Genomic DNA, 23,012 nt, shown 5'->3' with positions numbered 1-23,012 from the left:
AATAAATAAAAACATCAAAAAGTAAAGCACTAGAAATGACACACACACACACTTGAAAAAGAGAGATTAGCAGTAATGTATCACTAATTATTTTTAAACCTATAAAAATTAAAAGATCTACAAGAAAAGTATAATACATCTTACTGGTGAAATTCCATTCCATAGCCTGATCTGTGAGAATACCCATTATATAATTACTATCTCACCTCAGAAGATTTAATCATACTTATGTGGGTGAAAGCGATCCTTAAAACAACTAAGTCCCAAAGTATGGAAGGAAGAATTTAAACCTTTTGTTCAGAAATAGATTAAAAGACACAGCAACTGCACATATTCTATGGGTCCCAATGTGTTACGATTTCAGAACTATGGTGCAACTGAAGAGTCCCAAGTAGCCTAGCCTTAATATTAAAAATTATTATACATATGGTCGTTGATGCTATTTAAGTTTCCAAAGACAGGGATGGATCTAGTACCACCTGCTAGCTATAAATGCAATCCTTTGAGTCAAAGGTGAGTCCATGCAGAGAAGGTTAAAGGTTAAAAGTCAAACCTTCTTTGAGTGACTCATCAATGGTAGGTGGTTTGTTTATCTTACATAGTTTGTATATTGCAAATACTGCTTCACTTCTTTGACTATGACTGATGGCCTCTACTGCAATATTTTAGGTGGTGTGGGAGCTATACAGGAAAATACAAAGTTCTATAAGCAACAATGTAAGAGTATCACCATCAGAAAATAACCATGTAGAGAGAAATGCAGCTATCTAAGCAATGGCTCAGACCCACATCTTTAAAAGAAGATCATGACCCATGGTATTGAAAGCAGATAAGATGTCCAGAAATCAGTGGACTTATGATTTTCCCCCAGACTAGGGAATGTTAATCTATGTAGACATGACTGCACAACTGAAATTAATTTTAAATTTCAAAACTGTCAAAAAGATAAACAGCTATGTATCTTTCACCTGAACATACACACAAACATATTGTATATAATTCTAAGTAATAGAGATCAATTTTAAAGATCAATTTTAAAATATCATCTGAATTAGTTAAACTTCACTCATATTCAACTTTGCTCAATAATTTAATTGTCACACACCTCCTTTCTAGATTCAAGTTTATAGCTACTTAGACTGAATACTGCAATTCTGCTCTCAAAAAACTTGTGAAGTTGTCCTTAATTTATTTTAGGAGTATAAAATCCATTCATCTGTGTTTGCATAGTGCAGTAATGAAAGGTCAAAGTCAGAACTTTTTGTTTTAAAATTATACAAATAAATTGGAAATCAAATAACTATTTTTACATCTGAGTGTTTCAAAATTTAAGCAACATGCAAAGATTTAAATGAAGAGAATATATAATTAAATGTCAGAACCTCTACTCAAAGGAATGCTCACTTATGTGTTAACACAATTGCGAATAGTATAAGGAACATCATGCATTAAGCAGTACACACACATTTAGAACATACTAGTTTCATACAGAGGGGTGTTGCAGGAAAAACAAAACAATTTAGTAAATATTTCAGAGAAAAGGAAAGCACAGAAAAATTTAGAAAAAAATTAATGATAAGAGAGCAATTTAAATTATAGATTACTGCTTCCAATAAGTTATTGTCTCTCTACCATTCTAACCCAATCTCAACAGAAACTAGAAGTTACAAGCTTTCATTTAAATAAAATCATACAGTGAGGATTAATGATTCACAAATATGCATCTACTTAATGCATAGGCAGACATAGCTTACCCTTACAGTTAATGTGAGGCAACATATGTTGCAAGTCCACTTTATCCCTGACCAGATGGTTCTTGAAGTAAGTCATAATTCACTCCACTACATTATATTGATACACAAATTATATTTCCCAAAGAAATGGCTTTAAGACAGAGGTGTGAAAAGTGTTTTAATAGCAAGATGTAAAATCTATTTTATAATATTTAAATCACATTGGTTTATTTGCTCTCTGGATATACATATCTGAATTATTCTGTTTCATTTTAAATGGAAGTTGTATATTTCTTTGTTTATAGAAATCATTATGAAACAAGTTGGAAATAGATCCAACTTGTAAAATGTCTATAACACAGGTATTCTCAGGTATACTGAGTTTTTTCCCCAACAATTACTGCTCCCCCCCTCCCCCCAACAAGCTCCTGTGCTCAACATCCAACTTTAACAGCAAGCCTATATTAATACATGCAGACATGAGTCTTGAACATGATAAAAGCCATCCAAACAAGTATATCATTGGCACAATCTGAGTTTTAGGGATTTGCACAATATTAGAATTTGTCACAATGAAATTTGCCTGATTTTTCCTGTTATCTCTTACAAATACCAGAAGTTTATGTGTTGAATAATTACATCTTTTAAAAAGCAGAATTTCTGAGAAACTGAACTACAGTCAAAAATAAAATAGAAAGAATAAGACAGCAGCTTTAGCGAGAAATTGAAGGGTGCAGAGTCTTGTTGATATTTCATATAAGCCTCTGTGTGTTCCTTAATCACAGAAAAACTAGCCACCACATAGTCATTGCAAGGATCACCAAAAAGGACATCAGAAAAGGAAAGCGTGGAGAAGAAAAAATGTTAGTATACAGATGACATGTTTTGAGTGTTTTCTGCTCCTCGGGAATTGGAATAGAAATTTTGGCCTGGATTTCTTCAGTTGCTTGATGGGGTAAACTTCCCTCAGGAACTTTCTCTTGCTTTTTAATATAGTCTTCATCCTGCACTAACAGAGGGCATTCCTGTGTCTGCTTTCATGGTAGGAGATCAAGAAAGACAGAGAGATGAACAAAATGACTGATGAAAAATGCTCAAAATGGTACTTGGGGATATGCAAGGACACGAATTATAGAAATTGTCAGAATGACAGCAAAATATGTTTTGCACCAGTTATACAACTAACTCCTCTGTTAATCTTACAAAGTGGAAACCAAATTAGAGAGAAATTAGCTGCTTTTTAATTGACTAAACAAATTCTGAATTGCTAATAATTCTTTGTGCAGAAACTCATGCTAAATCAACTCTATCCATAGGTTAAAACAGATATTTGAGTCTTAAGATACAGAATTATGTAATAATAGTGTTGCTTTACAAACACAACTGATATCATACAAAATATTGGTTGTGACTTTATATGCTATTCTGAAATTCAAAATTGTACTTTGTTAGATCTGATATTTCAACTATAGCACAGTTAATTGTTTGAATACTGAAGAAAGTATTGTCATGGAAGATACCATGTCTACCTCTATGTGATTCAAGTGCAAAATATTCAGTTTCCTAAAAACAAAGAAAACGCAATGTGCATTTCTGATAGTAAGATTACAAAGTATATATTTTTATTCTATATTTTTATTTGTATATGACATCAGTGTGTAAAGAATTTAAATATGAGTAGTATTTTGCAGTATGTGAAAACTGAGCCTAAGCTGGAGAATTTTGAAGTAGATTTTCTTTTTCCATGTATGACAAATGAAAGTTGCTGTCTAGGAGAGGAAAAATTTGGCTCTAAGCTCTCTCAGCTGATTCAGTCTTCTTTGATCAATCTGATATCTGGGGACAGAGTCTTTGCACACCCCTAAGTAATGAAGATCAGGGAGAAAGTAGCTGGAAGTCTGGGCAGCAAAATGAAATGATAAAGTATGCAAGAGTAACATGAAAATTAAAAGAAGAACATGAAAAGAGGGGAAGACAACATAAAAAGAACAGGGTAGAGTTAAACTTTCATAATTTCTCTCTCTCAAACTTTATGGCAACATCTTCATGCAACTTTGTCAACCAGCCATGCACTGAAAGAAGCAATTGAAAAACTGCAAAAGCTTGCAGCATTGCAAATCTACTTAAAATGTTAGATCAGAAGGCTGTGAGAGATGACATTATTGAAAAGGCAGCCCAAACAATGCTAGCAGCTGCTGTTGAAGTTTGGGATTGCCAGAACCAATGCAGTAGCAAAAATCTGCTTTAAAAGCATGTATCAAAACAGCAGCTTTACCTCTGGCCCAGCGACCTGTTTCTCACAGGGCTGAAATGTTGCTTTCTTGACCTGGACATACACAAAGTATGGAAAATGCAGTTGTATTTCAAAGTAGAATAAATAGACAGAGAAACCAAAAATAAATCCCAGTTTATAGATTATTAAAATTACAAAACTTAAATTTAAAAAATGAAATTCTCTATGACTAATAATTATAATGCATCCTTCTGTTTAAGAAAACAAGAAACTTGGAGGTGTCTGTGTATTAAAATTAATTTTAATGAAAAGTCCACTAATGCTTATTACCTGAAGTATTGAAGTTATCTGAGAAATGCAATTCTTCTAAAATGCCCTCAAATTACCTTTTATATAAGAAAATATACATTATTCCTGTTCAACTTTTATATAACCAGAACAAAATTTTATGAAGCCAACTTTATAGCATTCTTTAACAACTCTACTCTGATCAGAGCTTCAGAAGCTAACCATGAAAAGGCCTTCCATGCTGTTCTGACTATTAATAATAACAAGTCCTACTTCTAATGTCCAACAAAAAAATTGAAATCAGTTGCAAAATAAAGTTTAAAAAAATTTCCTCTCAATTTCTTCATTCCTATACCTTATACTTTTTGATATTTTTAAAGCAAGTCAACAAAACTATTCTAGATGCTTTAAATGTAAAATAGTGATTATTGCAGCAGAACCTAAAGTTAAATTAAGCACAAATTATTATTAAATCTATAATAACTGCAAAAAATTCACATATTACAATACAGCTATTTTTATAATAGTTATCATGCACATTATTATTGCACAGACAAAAAGCTATTATTAAACTCAGCTTTTTTTCACCCAGCAAAACATAGCTCATCTTGAAAAGCTAAAATCCATCAGGAAGTCCCAAGGTTGTCAGATATATTAGGAAGTTAAAAAAAAAATCCCAGAAGGCGGCACTATGACTTTCATTGTTTCCAAAATAAGTATATGTGTATATATGTATTTAATATACTGCCAATCAAGAGTTCAAAGCAATGTTATGTTCTGGGTCCAGAGCATAGAAATATTTTGATAAATAGTATTTGAGTATTTAATAAATATTTAGTTCAGATTTAATCCAACATATCTACAATTACACTGCAGAGTGTAATGCCAAATTCAGTAATTATTGTAAAAATACAAAAATGTACTATAATACTTTAACAATACAGAATTACCACTTCAACTTTACAGCGACAGACCAAATGCCTTCTACTGACAGTAAATGATAACCGGGACAGAACAGGACATAACTAGCATGTATGCAAACTGTCTAGTAAGTACCAAGAGTATTTAGTGTGTGTGTGTGTGTGTATCTCCATCCTCCCTTCTATCAAATATTATTATATATTGTTCAGTGATATCTTGGTACTCAACCATTTTAAAACTCATCAAATTTGGTCCTCAATGAACTTGACATGAACATTTTGTCCCGATACTAATTTATTTGGTATTCATCACACAAACTAGAACTTGCTACCCTTTCCAGTGGAAACAAAGGGTCACACATTAGTCACCTAAGTTTATTTGGTGCTCATTTTTAGTACTCATTGCGCCTCCCAGAACCAATTAATGAGTACCGAGGTACCATTGTATTTTATTACTATATATATTTGGGGGGGGGGGGTGCTACTCTCTCATGGCACCTGTTTCTGAAGCAACATTAAGACTCTCACCCAGACTCAATTTAAATAAGCCGTAAGACCTGGCTCAATTCTCAAGATTTGGGTTAGTGTTGGTGATGATTCTATGACATTTTGTTTTTGTTTTTAATGATTGTTTTTCCCCCAGGTGTTTGATGAATTTCCTATTTCAAAATATTTTATTGTAAGCTTGTATTTTGTAAGCCACCCACAGTCATAATAGATTGGGGAAGTCTACAAATTTCATAAATAAATTATTATCAGGCCAAATCAAGCCCTGCAAAGATTTCTTACTGAAGGATAAAGAGCATAAGCTATCATGCTGATTCAGTCCTGACAGTGGGTTGGTAGACAGGTATTTTTAAATTTCCCAGTCTAGGGATGAGGGAATTACTTGCCCTGTATCACCCACCATCCACCTGAGATATAGTGGTTAAAGTTTTGGACTAGGAGAAAACAACCTAGGATCTGACTCCCCCTCCCTCCTTCTATAATATTTTATGCTAAGACATTCCAAACCTAATGTCCACAGTAACCTAACAGAAAATTGGCTTTTAAAAAGTTAATAGCTCATTCAATATACAAGAAATGAGTAATGAAACACTTAAGCAACCTTGCTTAACTTTTGCTTATGTCCTTCTCCCCAAAGAGGAATTCCAATTCCCAGAGAATTAAACAGTGGTCTTATTTAGAAGATCAAAGCCAAATAAATCATCAGTACTTTATAAAGTACTCACTCCTTCTACTCCTGTGGGAATCTGTCCATTGATGTTAAGTGTTCTGAAAGGAGAATGAGTAGAGAGGCGTTTGTCCCATTCACTTGGTCGTGGCTCAGGAACAGATTCCATGAAGTTTTTCTTCAGTTCACTGATGTTAGCATGATGCTTCTTTATTTCTTCTTGGGTTTTATCTAGATCCTATCATTTTAGGGGAAAAAATCCAACACAAACCACAGAAAGTTTTACTGAAGCGAATCTACAGCTCCCCTTGATGCTGCAGAAAATTAGTCAAGTTGATTTTTTTTCCCCTCAAAGAGATAAAATGTACTAGTTGGTGCAGGATATCCCCACTAATTAAGTTCAACATTATTTTTTTCAATTACACTAACAAAAATAAAATCCCAATTATTTCAGGAGTGGCAATCTTTTCAAATTTCCTAATTTTGGAACAGTTACCTGTTATACATTTCCAACACTCAGCAGATATTATTAGTCTAGAACTATTCGGAGTTTATTCCAAGAACGTGCTTCAGACATGACCGGGTGTATCAACTAGTATATACATGCAAACGTTAAAGGAAATGTTTCTTTTCCTGGGACAGTGTGGCTATCTTCCAGAATTGCTACACAATCATAGGAAAAGATATGGTTATTTTCTGCACTTGAAAAAGGGAATTATACTTATGCCTCCACATTCCAAAGCATCTTTTTGGAAATCAAATCTGAAACTTGTAGAAATTTATTAGCCTCTTTAAAGTTTCAATCCTATATTCACAAGTGGTAAATTTTATTATGCTTGTTGATACTTCTTTCTGTCTTACAACATGGAACTCAATTTGGCTCTTGGACCTTTTTTGCCTGCTGTTAATCTTATATCCAAAAAGCTTTTACCAGCTGCAGACATAACTGATTGGTGTGGTATATATCTTTGTGATTATGGTGTTACCAAAATCCATAAAGGTTAATCATTGCTAATCCTAACCCTCGGTAGGAAAAAAATACCAAGAATAAGATTGCTGAATTAAATGGACATAATTGACTAGTGTATAAAATTCACTGGTGGGAAAAAACATTTTAGTGAGCAAAAAAGGAACAAAAGCCAACCAATTATTTTGGTTACCATTATCCAGGATAATATGACTTCATTAGTTACTTGATTTACCTTTAATAAAATACACACAAAAATCCCATTTGGACAATACCATTTCAGAACTCGGATTAGGAGGTTAATATTTTTATTAGTATGCATATCTCAGAAGTTTATCACTCATATGCTCATCGATCTGCAGGAAAGGTTTGTCTTATGGATACATGTATGCATGTTTGGGAAAAGATATTTTATCACCAAATGTTCAGCCACTCACTTTATTACAAGGATTGGATAAAGCCTGCACTGCCCAAGGAACCCTTTCTATCTTGATGCTGCCATTCCTCAGATTGACAAATATAACTACAGAGGGTACGTACTGACTCTACATGTATTTGCACTGTAATCATTAGGTTTTTTTTATTTGACCTTTGTTCTCCCAGTCAAGAAAAGTCTATGCTTGGTACAATAAAATTGAATTGCACACATTTTCAGGTTTTGAAAAATCCTTGGATTTTACCTCTTTGCAAATTCTGGAACATTTTCAGTTTTCTCTATTTTAAAATCAAACTCAAGTCTCAATATAAAAATACTTGAGTAGGACAGTCCAAAGAAGGGCTATACCTCATTTTATACTGTATATGTTTAACATTTTTAAGAGTAATAACTTGAATACCTGCAACAACACAGTTAGGGGTCAAACTAAATATGTGAAACAAATTAGAAAGTGGCATTGGGTTACATATTTATCTAGAACCCCATATGGTAACAGGAGATACAATTACTACAAAAAAGAGGTAAGTGCACTGGATTTTTAAAAAAAACTACCAAGAGTAGATAAGAAATTAAAAAGCTGATTTATAGAGGAATTAAAATGATATAGATGAAATATTCACTGCCTCTTGCCAGATCACCTTATGTTGTTGACTGGATTACACCATTTTAATTTTGCCCCAAGCTCTGCATTGTAGCAAACTCAAAGCTGTACAGCACGAAATTAAAAATTCAAAAAGTAATTAGTACATTAAAAAAATTGACACTGCACAAGAATCTCCTATGCTATTTCTGGAATTGTGATTAAAAGATAATAACACACAAAAACAGAATCAGTATAGGAAGCATACATTTTCCTGTATCAGTAATATATGATTGGAATGTTCAATATATTCAAACTCATGTTCAAGTGAGGGAAAAGTGCAGTCAAGGCTGCCAATCTCATATATGTAACCAAAGAAATTGAAAATTATCACTTAGAATGACAAGAAATATCAAGTCTATTCAGCTTGAATAAAATAAATAATCTCGCACATCAGAAATGAAGTGATGACATTCTACTTCCTCCTTTCCAATTTATTGGGAACTTTAAAGGGGGGGGAACTATTCTGTTTGAATGCTGTTGAGAAACTAGCCACACTTGAGGTGGAACTGAACTTTTTAACTATGAACTTTTTAACTATGGACAAGTTTAGTTTTCCCCTTCCCCTTCTATAAAGATATATAACCATTCTAGTTTTGACATCAACAGCACTGATAGAAGGAGAGATGGTTTATGACATGCTACCCATATGTAGGATATGGCAAAAAATAGTCAGCTAGCATCATAGTATGAGGACCAGTCCACTTATTCAAGCTCCTGCATAAGTTGAAACACTTGCTGAATGAGTAGTCATTAAGCGAAGACAACCTGAGAAGCTTAAAAGAAAAGACTTTGAAATTAAAACTGATGATCAGGGCTACTCTGATTGAACTCAATTTTATATAACTATTCTGGGATTATAACCTACAGAATGACACCACAAAATACAACTCAGACAACCTTGTTTATTTGTGTCAATCATATAATTGCATGCTTGGAGACTGTTATGCATAGATAATTGTGTAACAAGTTGCTCTGATTTAGAAATACATTTAAGTGAAAAATGATCCCAATCACATATTTTCAGATAACAAGAAAACAATGTAAACAGATAAGAAAAATGGTTGCATAATGTCATGTTTATGGTAACATGCAAAAGCCTATTTCTAACAAAGTCATGCAAAGAGCAGGCATATACACCTCACCCCAAAAACACAAATGCTACAGCAGAGGCGAAAAGAGTTTAGCAAAGAATGTAGAGGTCCAGGCAAATGCAACTGAAAGAAGCTTCAAAGTCATACAAACCTCCAACATTAAATTGCTATGTCTTATATAAATGTTTTCACCATCTAGTCTCTTTGATCTTTTCTGTGAAAGAAAGGGGGGGAAAACAAAACAAAACAAAAAAAACACACAAAAATTAAAAAGGTTGTTCTTGCAGGTATTTGCAGATTGGAAAACGAAAAAGGTTAAACTAACATTCATAGAGCAATGATTTGTGAATGGGGTATAGTGTATGGAATCATAAGATCATGTGGAGAATATGAGGAATGTGTGTGGTCCTGCTCATGAATGATGAAAAAATGTAATGGGTTCTTTTTAAAAAGACAGTTATAATGGCTCCATCATTCTGCAAGCTGTTCTTCCACAGAGACACAGTATTTCCAAAAAAAGAGTAAGAAATTAGAATATAGCTATGCAGAACACTGGAAATGTCCTCCTGGCTCTCTAGCATACATAAAAACATTTTTGAAACAAGTATTTGTTAACACTTATTTCAAAATTTAAGTACATCTATTTGTCTTATTCTATTACAGTAATACTTGTTTTTTACTTCCTGAATTGTTGACTCCTTGTAGAAAGTTTTTTACAAAATAATTAGGAAACAAGAAGTATAAAAGGAAACTTTTATTAATTCTTTGGCTAATTGATTAATTGTGTTTATTTAAAAACAAGTATCAACTGATTAAAGCACAGGAAGAAACCAAAATATTGTCTTTTTAAATATTTTGCATATGCATGAGTGATATGATAATTTTGTTTTGATGGAAGTGAAAAAAACTGCTAACCTTCCTCATTCTTATCGGGTCTTCCTCTTTTTCTGCACGCTGCTGTTTTATGATAGTTTTTTAAAAAAAGACAAAAAAAATGGGTTCATTTATTTGGATTTGATTTAGTCTTTTCCCTCTTTTTAAAGAAAGCAAAGCAACCTAACCAGACAAACCTGATTTTGGTCGCCATTTGTGCTGGGTACTGACATTTTGATATGCGTTTTCCCCACCTACGTTAAAAAATAAAGTGGCAAAAACATTTTTTGTTAGTAGAGTTTTAGAGATAGCATTGCTTCAAAAACCACCATTTGTTTTTGAAGCATTGTGTAAACATGCATTAACATGCACTCTTATGAAGACATAAATAAACATCATATTTTATAATGACAGTTTGTTAGTCCCATATAGTTGATGTTATTTTATTCAGTATTTTGAATTCTTCAAAACAATTTTATTGTAAGTATAAATATGTAAAGAGGTTTAAAACAAAATATACAGCTGTATACTTCAAAAGGTCTCTTCCAACTTTTCTCTTCTTGTTATTTCTGGATGTGATGAGCTTCTAAAAATCACAAGAAGCATGAGAAAATCTCTACATTGTATTTAACTTGATCCTTGTTGCAATGAATGTTCTAAATGAATTGGGGTGATACTTCAGGAAACCGATTAGATTGCAATTCATTTGTTACATAGAAATTTGCTTGAGAGGGAATTGTGCTGGTTTGACCAGTGTGAAAGTCTGACAAAGAACAAGCACAGGGCAGGGTAGCAGGTGTGGAACAAGGAATTAAGAATCAGAACATCAACTGAATGAGAAACTAGGCATCAGAACAGAAGCAGCCAAGGCGGCACTAGTCAGAAAAAGAAATCCAAAAAACTTAAGTGCATAAAATGAACAGAGACAATACACTTGAGCTATAGCAAAAATAAAAAGAGTTTTAAACCAAACCGTTTATATGAAGTGTCTAATAGAAGTGAGGAAAGGATGAAGGAAAAAGGTCCCAGCAGGAGAATTCTATTAATTCTGGGTTTCTTTGTTCTTACACATATGGCCTTGGCAATCCTCACAGACTAGACTAGAGTAAGGACTGATTACATCAAGAGTATCGATATGCAGAAAAAATGACTTAGCCAGACATTTTTGTTTCTTAAAGTTAAATGTTGGAATTGGGTGAATTATCAATTATTAAATATAGGAGACAGACAGGGCACACTTTTTTTCATTTTTAAACAGTCCAAGGTTTTAAACCAACATTAAAATATTGCTCAATACTGATAATAAGCAATGGCAGACTATATTTCAACCATCAATTTTAATACAATATTGTAATATGATATTAGCTGAACTGAACTATACCCATTCATTGTCAGTAAATCCCACTGAAACCAATCGGGTGCATTTTTAAATATAAGAATATGGGATTTAACTGCAGTAAAACCAAGAATAAATTTATTTAACCAAAATTAAATTTTTATATATTGTTTTAGACATTTTCATGCTGAAGTCTGGATTATAAATAGGTTTTTCTATTTTTTTCTCTTATTAAAATCTGAGGAATAGAATTTGAAGAAAGAGAAAACCACAGGCATCCATACCAATTACTGTAATTTATATGTAAGGAATTTCAGGATACAATAAAAAAGCCATCAAAAGTAAGAGTTAAGATACAGAGCAAGATAATAAAACATTTCTAACACAATAACAATGTATATAACGAACTCTTTAGATCCCAGTTTAAAGATAATATATCTAAAATAATCTCATTTAACATATTTAAGGCATAACACAATGCATGATGTTACATAACATTTAGATTTTCTCTTGAAGAGACTCTCAAGCAAGTTCTTTACAGTGTTATTAAAAGTTAAATGCATATAGTTGGAAAATGTCTTCTAGCACAGCATCAGAGTCTAAATACTTATCCCCTCATATTGATTCCTATTACTGACATACTGCATGAGGAAGAAATCTATCTTAATAATCATTATCAGTAGCTCCATTCCAAACTCTGAGTTCACTTGCATCAATGACAAGAATTAACTAACTGCAAATGAGTCATACTTTTGAAGGAATATGTTTAAACCCTGTATTGACTTTTTAAAATTTGGATTCTTTTGGAGTTGGCACCTATAATCAATCAATCAAATCAATCAATCAATATTATTAGGGCAAAGTGTCTCTCTCTCTCTCTGTAAAGAAATATAGAGACAAAATTTAATCCACTGAATAAGTAAAAGTAACTGTGAAAATACAGAAAGAGGGAATTTATAAGCACCTATTTCTGAGTAATATATTCATTCATCATTGATGATTAAAATACATATGACTGTTCAAGAAATCCAATTTGCCACTTATAGTGTCAATCTGAAAAACTTGCTCAGAATTTGAATTTGAAGATTCCAAAAAGTGCAGTGAATGAGTATAGAAGCTTTGTAAGAAAGTTAAAATGGAAGTTGAATATAGTTTCAAAGAAGATCCAAAAAGTAGGCGAAACTGTCACTAACTGCAGCTAGAGATATGAAAAAAAAAAGAAATGACTACAAGTTACTAATATGGTTTTAAAATCTCAAAACGAAAAAAAAAAAAAACTATTGGAAAGCAAAGTTTAGGAAGTACACTGATCAACACAATCAGAATTATTTGGTTATAAGGAAACCCTGAAGAATATTTGGCTTGAAACTTTCTTAAGTTGTTAAAGCAGTGCTTGGAAATCAATGTATTTTTCCCTCTCACCTTTAGTCTGAGGACAAAATCAGAATAAGCGGTAAATACTTTTACAGGCTGCCTACGCAAGAGGTTTAACTCTGAGTGGGATCAATCTCTTATCTTGTTCTAAGACAAACAAAACCATCTTACCAATAATGATAAAAATGGTGGATCATACCTGAAATCCTTCAGCTGGTTCTGTTTTGGCTTTATCTTGCAATGTTCCTTCAAGTTTTACTTCTTTTTTTACTGTTTCTTTTTCAGTTTTAAGAACTGCTGGTTCTTTGCTGACAGATGCAGCTGGTACAGTTGGCTCAGTAACATGGCTCTGAGCAATAGCTGGTGCAGATGTAGGTCGTGGGCTTCTATCAGGTGTAACCACTGCTACTGCTAAGCAGAAATAGATACATCTTCAGTAATAATACAGAACAGAATCAAGCAGAAAGCCACAACACTGCGAAATAAATACATGCAAAGCGATTGGCATGTCTAAAGCAGAATTTATTTTAAATGCATGAAGAAAAATGTTAAAGAAAATATTTAATATAACCAAGAGCCACACATTTAATGTTAGTCAACAATACACTACCGTAAAAAGCTTATTTCAAGAGTCACTGTACAAAGTAGGTAACTGGTGCAAATAATTATCACAGGCAATATATCACCACCTAATTACTGTTGTTAATCATAGTGATAAATGCAAAACAAGACCACTTGAGTTACTGATAGACATAGAATCTTTACTATAAAGATTAAACTAAATAAATTTATATTTTTGTTTCAAAGGATGGCCCGATCATAATACTGGCTTTTTAAAAAGCAATTATCACAAGTATATCCTGTGTTTGTGAGAATAGTATGAAAAAGTCCAGATTGCATGGACTTTAATAGCTTCTTTCTCTCTCTTAAGTGAGACACCTCAACACTGTAAATTGCATCACCTCTCAGGTGCAACAATACATTCAGACTGGGTCCTAAAACTAAGCAAAAGAATGAGTAGCAATATTACTTCATGCTACATCCAAATTAATTTATTTTACCATACTCATTACTATTCAAAATGTTATCCAAAAAATTATATTGCCTCAAGTTTGACGTTTTCAAAATCTAATTTAAAATGAAGTATACATTTTATCAATCAAGTATACTGTACTTGATCAACGTCAAATGATATTACTCAAGCTAAAAAAATTATATTTGATACTATTTCTTCCATATCTTGTTTTGGTCCTTTAATGCTGAACTGGCACTACTAAAGTCTCCCTAATTCCCAAACATATACAGTTGTGCTCATAAGTTTACATACCCTGGCAGAATTTATGATTTCTTGGCCATTTTTAGAGAATATGAATGATGACACAAAAACTTTTCTTTTACTCATGGTTAGTGATTGGTTGAAGCCATTTATTATCAATCAACTATGTTTATTCTTTTTAAATCATAATGACAACAGAAACTAACCAAATGACCCTGATCAAAAGGTTACATACCCCAGTTCTTAATACGGTGTATTGCCCCCTTTAACATCAATGACAGCTTGAAGTCTTTTGTGGTATGTGTGGATGAGGCTCTTTATCTTTTCAGATGGTAAAATTGCCCGTTCTTCCTGGCAAAAAGCCTCCAGTTCCTGTAAATTTGTGGGCTGTCTTGCATGAACTGCACGTTTGAGATAGATCTCCCCAGAGTGGTTCAATGATATTGATGTCAGGAGACTGAGATGGCCACTCCAGAACCTTCACTTTATTCTGCTGTAGCCAATGACAGGTCAATTTTGGCCTTGTTTTTAGGATCATTGTCATGTTGGAATGTCCAAGTACATCCCATGCGCAGCTTCCAGATTGATGAATGCAAATTTTCCTCCAGTATCTTTTGATAACATGCTGCATTCACCTTGCCATCAATTCTAACCAAATTTCCTGTGCCTTTGTAGCTCACACATCCCCAAACCATCAGTGATCCACCTCCGTGTTTCACAGTAGGAATGGTATACTTTTCATCATAGGCATTGTTGACTCTTCTCCAAACATAGTGTTTATGGTTGTGGCCAAAAAGCTCGATTTTGGTCTCAACACTCCAAATGACTTTGTGCCAGAAGGTTTGAGGCTTGTCTCTGTGCTTTTTGGCGTATTGTAAGCGGGATACTTTGTAGCATTTGCATAGTAATGGCTTTCTTCTGGCGACTCTATCATGCAGCCCATCTTTCTTCCAGTGCCTCCTTATTGTGCATCTTGAAACAGCCACACCACATGTTTTCAGAGAGTCCTGTATTTCATCTGAAGTTCTTTGTGGGTTTTTCTTTGCATCCCAAACAATTTTCCTGGCAGTTGGGTCTGAAATTTTAGTTGGTTTATCTGACCATGGTTTGGTTTCAACAGAAATCTTCATTTTCCACTTCTTGATTAGTGTTTGAACACTGCTGATTGGCATTCTCAATTCCTTGGATATCTTTTTATATCCCTTTCCTATTTTATAGAGTTCAACTACTTTTTCCCGCAGATCCTTTGACAATTCTTTTGCTTTCCCCATGACTCAGAAGCCAGAAATGTCAGTGCAGCACTGGATGAAAGATGCAAAGGTCTGTCAGGAGTCCAGGAACTCATTGACCTTTTATACACACACACTAATTACAAGCAAACAGATCACAGGTGAGGATGATTACCTTTAATAGCCATTCAAACCTCTTTGCGCCAACCTGTGTGCATGTTTTCAGGCCAAAATCACCAGAGTATGTAAACTTTTGATCAGGGTCATTTGGGTAGTTTCTGTTGTCATTATAATTTAAAAAGATTAAACACAGTTGATTGATAATAAATGGCTTCACCCATACACTAACCATGAGTAAAAAAAAGTTTTTGTGCTATCATTCATATTCTCTGAAAAATGGCCAAGAAATCATAAATTCTGCCAGGGTATGTAAACTTATGAGCACAACTGTATATAGGTACTCATCAACTTAGGACCACAATTGAGCCCAAAGTTTGTTAAGTAATAACTTAGTTTTGCCCCTTTTCACGACCTTTCTTGCCACAGGTGTTAACTGAATCACTGTTAAGTTAGTAACATGGTTAAGTGAAGCTGGCTTCCCCCATTGATTTTGCTTGCTAGGTCACAAAAGGTGATCCTAGGACCCCAGAAGACTACAATAGTCATAAGTAGATGCCAATTACCAAATGTCCAAATTTTGATCATGAGACCACAGAGTTGCTGCACAGATTATGTGTGAAAAACGGCCATAAATCACATTTTTCGGTGCCATTGTAACTTTGAATAATAAAGGAGAATATTTGTAGCTCAGGGTTGACATGAGGGGCCCTTGGTGCTCTCTGGGCTTCCTTGTTTTCTTGCAAACATTTCATTACCCAAACTAGGTAACATTATCAGTGCTGATTTTACCTTATTTGGGTAATGAATGTCTGCAAGAAAACAACCAAGCTCAGAAAGCACCAAGGACACCTAACTTTGAACATTTCATTAAACAAATGGTCTAAGTGATTGACAAGTGGAACACTACCTGTACTTCACTTCCTTTCCCTCAGTATGGATTTATTACATGCTACCACTACTGGTTCATGCTCATTCACACTGGCAATATTCCAGAGAGGAGGAAAACAGTGGAAAACATGCATACTATCAAAACTAGACCAAACCATAAACTCTTTTAGAGCAGTTTTAATTGTGAATGCCCCCGTTCACAATTTGAAGTCTATCATATAAATATATTAAGCTTCCTGGTAGTTCTCTACCCATTATCGTACTATTTTGTGCCATACTACTGGTAAGTATTGTTATAATAACTCTAGTGAACTGTTAGATAAATAAGAATGAATATTAGTCACTAAGGAAAATATATTAGTCACAAAATATAAGAAGTTGTTACTGCGGTACCTGACTCTTCCTGAATTGTTTCAAGTAATATCGATTTTGGTTCTAAATCCTGTACAACTGATTTTTCTTCTTTCTCCTCTTCTTTTATTGTACTTATGTCAAGAACATGTATAGCTATAAAAGTTATGAATGCATTTTAAAACTTCAAAGAAGTAAAAAGAGAATTACTAGGAGCAAACTTTAATATAATTTTGTCTCTTCTTCCAAGCTCACTCAGTTGTGCCCAGCTAATTTTTGTATGCAAATACATGCACAGGCACATTGCTCTGCATTTTTTTCTATTGAAGCAGTCATTCAGCTCTAGAAAAAAAATGTGACTGCTTCAAAGATATGAAATGAGCTTGTAATCTGTCTTTAGATTAGATCTAAATATTAACAACCTAATTATTCTATTTGCTTTCTCTATCCAACTTGTTAAATGATTCACTAGTACTACTGTGTACAAATGATAGAATGCAAATTTAATCACTGTTCTAACAACATATTACAATTTTGAAGGTTGCTACTTGTCACCATTCTGTTACCTGAACACACAAGAACAAGGCGCATGTGTTTATATATGTAGTATCCTGCTTTGTTTAAAAGGATACTGTTCTCCCATTAAATTTCTTCAGTCTTATAATATGAAATGTTAATAATACATGCAGAAACTGATATTTCCATTCTCAAAAATCTAAGTAGATGGCTAAATTATACAACAGGAAATATCTAAGAATAATCCTACTTCATCTGAACAATATTAAAATAAACTAGCAAATTGCTCTAAATATGTCTTAGCACTAAGAATGACGACAAAACAAAATAGCATTGTAAAAGCAGCAGAACTGAGACTGAATTCAATGTCTTAAATGTATGTTAGAAGAAATCTAACTTGCTTTGTAGAGGCTTTCCAAGCCAGATTATACTATTATAGACAAACTTAATGTTTTTAAAAATAGGATGAAATTCTCATGGAAAATAATGCTTAAATTACAGGAAACACCCCCCCCCCCAAAGATATCCTAAGTTTGAATATAACTTTAGGACTGCATAAATGATATTTCCAGCATCACAGTTACACACTATCTATAATGAAGAATACAGCTGGCCAAAGATATTGAAAAACTCTTTTGCAAAGTATCTTTTTTATTTTACAATAATGAATATGGAAAGTGGTTCCCCTTCAGTCATCTGACACCTTAGAACTAAACTATTTTCTCAAGTAACTGAGATTTGTGGCTTTATTGTTGATGCAAGAATCCAAGTATTAATATACAGGAGGGGCTTTGTGTTCCAATCATTGAAGAACTCATTTTATTCCTTTATGAGATGGGGGGGGGGATTTCCTGGGAGGAAAAATATACCCAAGAACATGTGAAGCCTTTCAGAATCAGGTAAGATGTCTTAGCTCACAAAAGGATAGAAAAGGCACTGCAGAGACAGGGTCAGAGAAAGAATCAGTGCTACCCATAGTGATACCTGGCTTCTCCTGAAATTGTTCCAGGGGTTCTGATTCCGGAACCCCAACCAACACCACATCCTCCTGCTTCTCCTCCTCTACGAGTTTGAACTGAATTTTTTGAGAGCCACGTTTAGCTGAAGAAATTGTGCACGTGTTAAGAATGTACAAAACATTGTATATAGAAAATAAGTTGCTAAATTTTAGTATGGATACAACTGCTTTGTTGGTTTCTTCAATTTTATATTCAGCTGGCTTCAGTTAAAATTATCTCCAAATTTGAAATAGTTCTTAAAATTCACAACTGTTAGCTCTATTAGAAGAAACATTGTTAAGTTTAAGGAAGATTTAAAAGCTACTTTTATGAACATTTTAAAATTGTTTGTCTTCACATTATGTCACCAACATGGAAGTCTTTTCCTGAGGCATTCATGTTACATAACAGAAGATACAATGACTCACTCAGGAAATCATAAGCTATTTCCTCATGACCCAAAGAACATGACAAAATAACAGAGTTGCGGTAATCAGGGTATGGTAAGAATCAGATGCCCATTTTCAGTTCTATATTTTTTCAAACTTCCCATGTAAATCCAATACCACTTTTTAAAAAATCAATTACTACTACACATGTAGGGCAAATATTACCGAAATCCAACTCAGTAGAATCTGTAAAGAACCAACGTAAGACAGGAACTTATAGTAAAGAGGAAAAAGTTTAGGGCACTCACCACCATCAAGGCTTCTTGAAGCACGTTTACTTGCTGTTCGTTCAAACTGTGGTGCAGGCCTATCTATCAGGGCACTAGCTTGCCTTGTCTGAGCTTGTGTCCGGCCACTGTAGCGAAATTTAGAACCCAGCACCAAGAATCTGCTCTTGGGGAGTGCTTCGGTTGATGTTAATCTAAAAGATACATACATATTCTAATGTTATTAATTTACAACCCAAGGATATGTTTCCAACTCAGATAAAATGACTGCAACTCAATGGTGAGCACTATCTTAATTGTATCATTATTTAATTGACTTATAAGTGCCATTCACAACTATTGAAACCCCAAGGCTGTGAAGCTGTGAGATAACAAATGATCAGAATTCACTCTGCTTTTTAAAGGTAAATATACATCTGAATGAGATTTTCTTCATTCAGGCAGGATATGTGATTGTTGCACACACCCCCCACCAAAAAAAAAATCTGTTTTCCAATTTGTAAAATATATATTTTTTGGCTTCAGTGATTTAGTAAGAGAATTTGTCATTAAATTCCTCGTGAACTATAGTTTCCCCTTATAAAATAAGCACAATTTATATTAAATTATGTAATTGTGGGCTTTGGGCAAGACATTTTAAAGTAACCCCCCTTTCCAGTTTTCTTTGCTTAGCTAAAGCGGGGAAATGTTTGATATAAGAACTAAGAATCTCAAGAGAACAGATTAGGTTGTACAGGATACTTGGTCTGATTGGTGAAAGCTTTCTTATTTAAAGAAACTTTGGAAATAGGCTTGTATATTCTGAAGTAATGGAACATTATATACAACAAATTAGCTCATTTTTATTATGAGAGAAACTGACTGTTTACATTTAGTTGTTCATTTATGAATATAGATAACGCTTGAACAATGTATGCTATTCAAAGCTTTGAGCTCCTCCCCCTACCTGCTGCCAATGTACTGGCCTCTGCACCTGTTACTTTCTACTATGGTCTCAGCAGTAAAGAACAAGCCTCCTGATCATCCCAGCACTTCTGTTTTTCTTCCCTTAGCAGCCAATGTCCGTGACTATTTCCCATTATTATGCCATCAACCATCATTCAATCCACTTCTGCCTGAAGCAACTGCTTTTTGTTAGTAACAAAAGTTCAATTTTATTCTACAAATAGACAAAATTTGAAATACAGGTAGTCTTTGCCTAATTATGTTAATACTTGAAAAATCACATGATTTCATTTTGTGTGTGTGTCAGCAGTCCAGTTGCCATCATTAAGTGAGGACCTACAACTTGCTAAGTGAGGACTTCAGGTAACAGTGACTTGAAAGTTCCTGCTGGCTTCCCTCTTGACTTTGCTAGTCCTAAGCCGGTGGGAAAGATCACAAATCATGATCACATGACAGACAGAAACTGCAATGGCATAATCATGAATTAGCCAAATACCCAGATCACAATCACATGACCATGTGGGTGCTACAATGGCTATTAAGTTCTAATTGCTATTTGTTTAGCACCATTGTAAGTTTGAATGGCCATTGAACAAGTGGTCAATGAGGACTAACCATATTTGTATCTTGGTTAGAAGGACTAACAATACCAGCTCTTCCATGCTTGGGATAGGTTGTGCATCCCGTGTGAGGACAAAAGAAGAGTCTTTGCTAATGATTTTGACCTACTTTCAGAGACAAATACTGGAAAATCAAAGCCACCTGCTTACTATTAGCTTGTGGCCAATTAGGACTAAGGAGGTCTGAAGTATGAAACTACACTTGTTCTCATCTAGCTCAGATCAGAAGTGGATTTAGGAGATGTGCACCTATAAACACCATTTCTTAATTAGCCAGCAATGAAAAATACAAATGCAAACCTGAAAAATGTGTGATGTTCAACACAGACTTTCCACAATTTCTTAGCTGCTCGATAACTAGGAAGTTTGAATCCAATAGTACTTTCATATTGTTCATGCTGTGGAAAATAGTAAGAGTAAGTTTGATTGGCACAGAAGTTATGCACTGGATTAAATTATTAAATTTTAAAAAATATTTTCATTGGATTTTTAAAAAGAAATAACCATTGATCAAAGCCAGTAAATTTCATTTAATTTAAGCTGCTATTGAAAAAGTTACCCAATCATCAACTAAAGAAAGCAAATTAAAAAGGAAATGAAAAAAAAAAAAACAATGGGGAAACAGGGGGGAAAGACTTGAAAAAATGAACTAGAGAAGAAAGGGACCAGTCATTCTTTCCTGGCTTCACACTATGATTATGGGAAAAATAGGAGGGGGGAAGCAAATTAGTAAAAATATAGAAAATAAAGTAAAATCTTAAAAATAACTTTCAACTATGTGGCTGCATTGAAACTATAATGGTTTGATTGCATAATGTAGCTGTTGTTATAGCAAATTGGATACTGCATTCTTACCATTTAGCAAATCAAATAACTTATGAAAAGTTGCTCTTTTCACTAGATTAAAATAGACACAAACCTAATTGAAATGATTACAAACTTCCATTCTTAAAAAGCATTTTCCCAAAGCAGAAAAATGCAGTATGGTTTTACATTAAAATCACAGCATGACTTGGTCAAATTTCAATACAAGATGACATGTTTTTTAAATGCTGACAAGAAGTGCAGATTTACTGGTAAAATATGATATTATAACAGAAATATGTATATCATAAACATATATACCTGAATCTAAAATGGATTTTTACTCTTCAAAAATGATATAATAGCAATATCCACATTAGAGCAAGAATTCACCCAAGACGTGTTCATTGATATAGATTGGTGTATGTCTAACATAAAATGCAACACGACGTAATAGGTGCTTCTAATCAACAAAGCCACGTTCAAACCATCTGCATTATTCAACCCAAGCCCAAAGACAATTCCTCATAAGAAGTCTCAAAGGAAGTAAGTCAGTTATGCATGATTGTGGATAGACTTTTGTTCAGTATCCAGATTCAGTTGTTATTTGAAAAACAGTTTATCCTTAATATTTCCCAAAGATAAGAAGACAAATGCATTCAACTAGAACTAAAATAAAATGACTCCATAGCCTACCTCACCAGGCCGGATCTTGATAAAAAAGCTGCTGCGCTTGTAAGAAATCTTCAACACTTTGGGCCAAGGAAAACGGTTGATTCTCAATTTATCTTTGTAGACAAGAAGACCACTGGAACAGACTCCTAGAGTGATGTCTACACCTTCCAAGTCCTATGAAAAAAGAAAATAGCATATAATATTCATGTTATTTCAACACTGAAAACATTAATATTTCAACATTAAAAAATTAAAAGACTCAGATTGTTGTGGGCAATAAAAGATCATACAAACTAAAGTCAGAAAAAAGAGAAAGTGGAAGAGATAAAAAAAAGGAAAGGATAAGAAAAAAATATTTAAAAAGTGACTTTCAGTCTTCATTACAAGTACAAACATAGTTGGTGATTCTCAAAATCCATAAATCATTAACAATTCAATCCTGATGTCAGCAAAAACTCTGTAAGGATACCCATTTTATAAAAACATGTCTTAGTTTAATTTTGGTTGAACAAACCAACTTTTTACTCCTTCCTTTGGCTTCTAGCAATCTTGATCTTTAATTCACTCAAATGAATTATCTAACTATCTACTAAATCCATAGAGGCAGAAATCATTGCTGATATTTTAACTGCTAGTTTTATGCCCAAATATCTCCTGGGGCCATGATGGTGAACCTATGGCATGCGTGCCGCAGGCAAAGTTACCTCACTGCACATGCCCATGCCTCACAGCTGATTTTTTTCCGGTTGGTTTGAGGCCTTTTTCGGCCTCCCAGAGGCTTGGAAAAAACTTCTGCAAGGCTACTGGACTTGACGAAACGGGCCTATAATTCAGCCTGAGAAGCCT

The 23,012-nt window shown here is 33.8% G+C and overlaps 1 protein-coding gene across 50 annotated transcripts in view; it reads right to left on the bottom strand.

The window, feature by feature from the left end:
- EPB41 (erythrocyte membrane protein band 4.1) overlaps positions 1-23,012 on the bottom strand; it is a 108,526-nt gene that overhangs the window by 21,008 nt on the left and 64,506 nt on the right. For 7 of the 50 annotated variants that reach the window (XM_087970744.1, XM_087970780.1, XM_087970745.1 and 4 more), the window contains 11 exons: positions 22,188-22,340; positions 20,988-21,085; positions 19,144-19,316; positions 18,433-18,549; positions 16,975-17,088; positions 13,268-13,479; positions 10,556-10,612; positions 10,401-10,442; positions 9,637-9,699; positions 6,407-6,586; positions 4,009-4,059 (listed from right to left, as the gene is read on the bottom strand). In XM_087970744.1, the coding sequence (XP_087826870.1) occupies positions 4,009-4,059; positions 6,407-6,586; positions 9,637-9,699; positions 10,401-10,442; positions 10,556-10,612; positions 13,268-13,479; positions 16,975-17,088; positions 18,433-18,549; positions 19,144-19,316; positions 20,988-21,085; positions 22,188-22,340 (1,260 nt within the window). The remainder of the gene's footprint in view (positions 1-4,008; positions 4,060-6,406; positions 6,587-9,636; positions 9,700-10,400; positions 10,443-10,555; positions 10,613-13,267; positions 13,480-16,974; positions 17,089-18,432; positions 18,550-19,143; positions 19,317-20,987; positions 21,086-22,187; positions 22,341-23,012) is intronic. The other 43 variants (XM_087970783.1, XM_087970754.1, XM_087970750.1 and 40 more) reach the window with 19 other exon arrangements.

Source organism: Notechis scutatus, chromosome 8 (genome assembly GCF_049901735.1).
Source record: "Notechis scutatus isolate UNSWTSFEM ecotype Mainland chromosome 8, rNotScu1.2, whole genome shotgun sequence".
NCBI classification, from domain to species: Eukaryota; Metazoa; Chordata; class Lepidosauria; order Squamata; family Elapidae; genus Notechis; species Notechis scutatus.
This window is presented reverse-complemented; position numbering and strand designations above follow the sequence as displayed.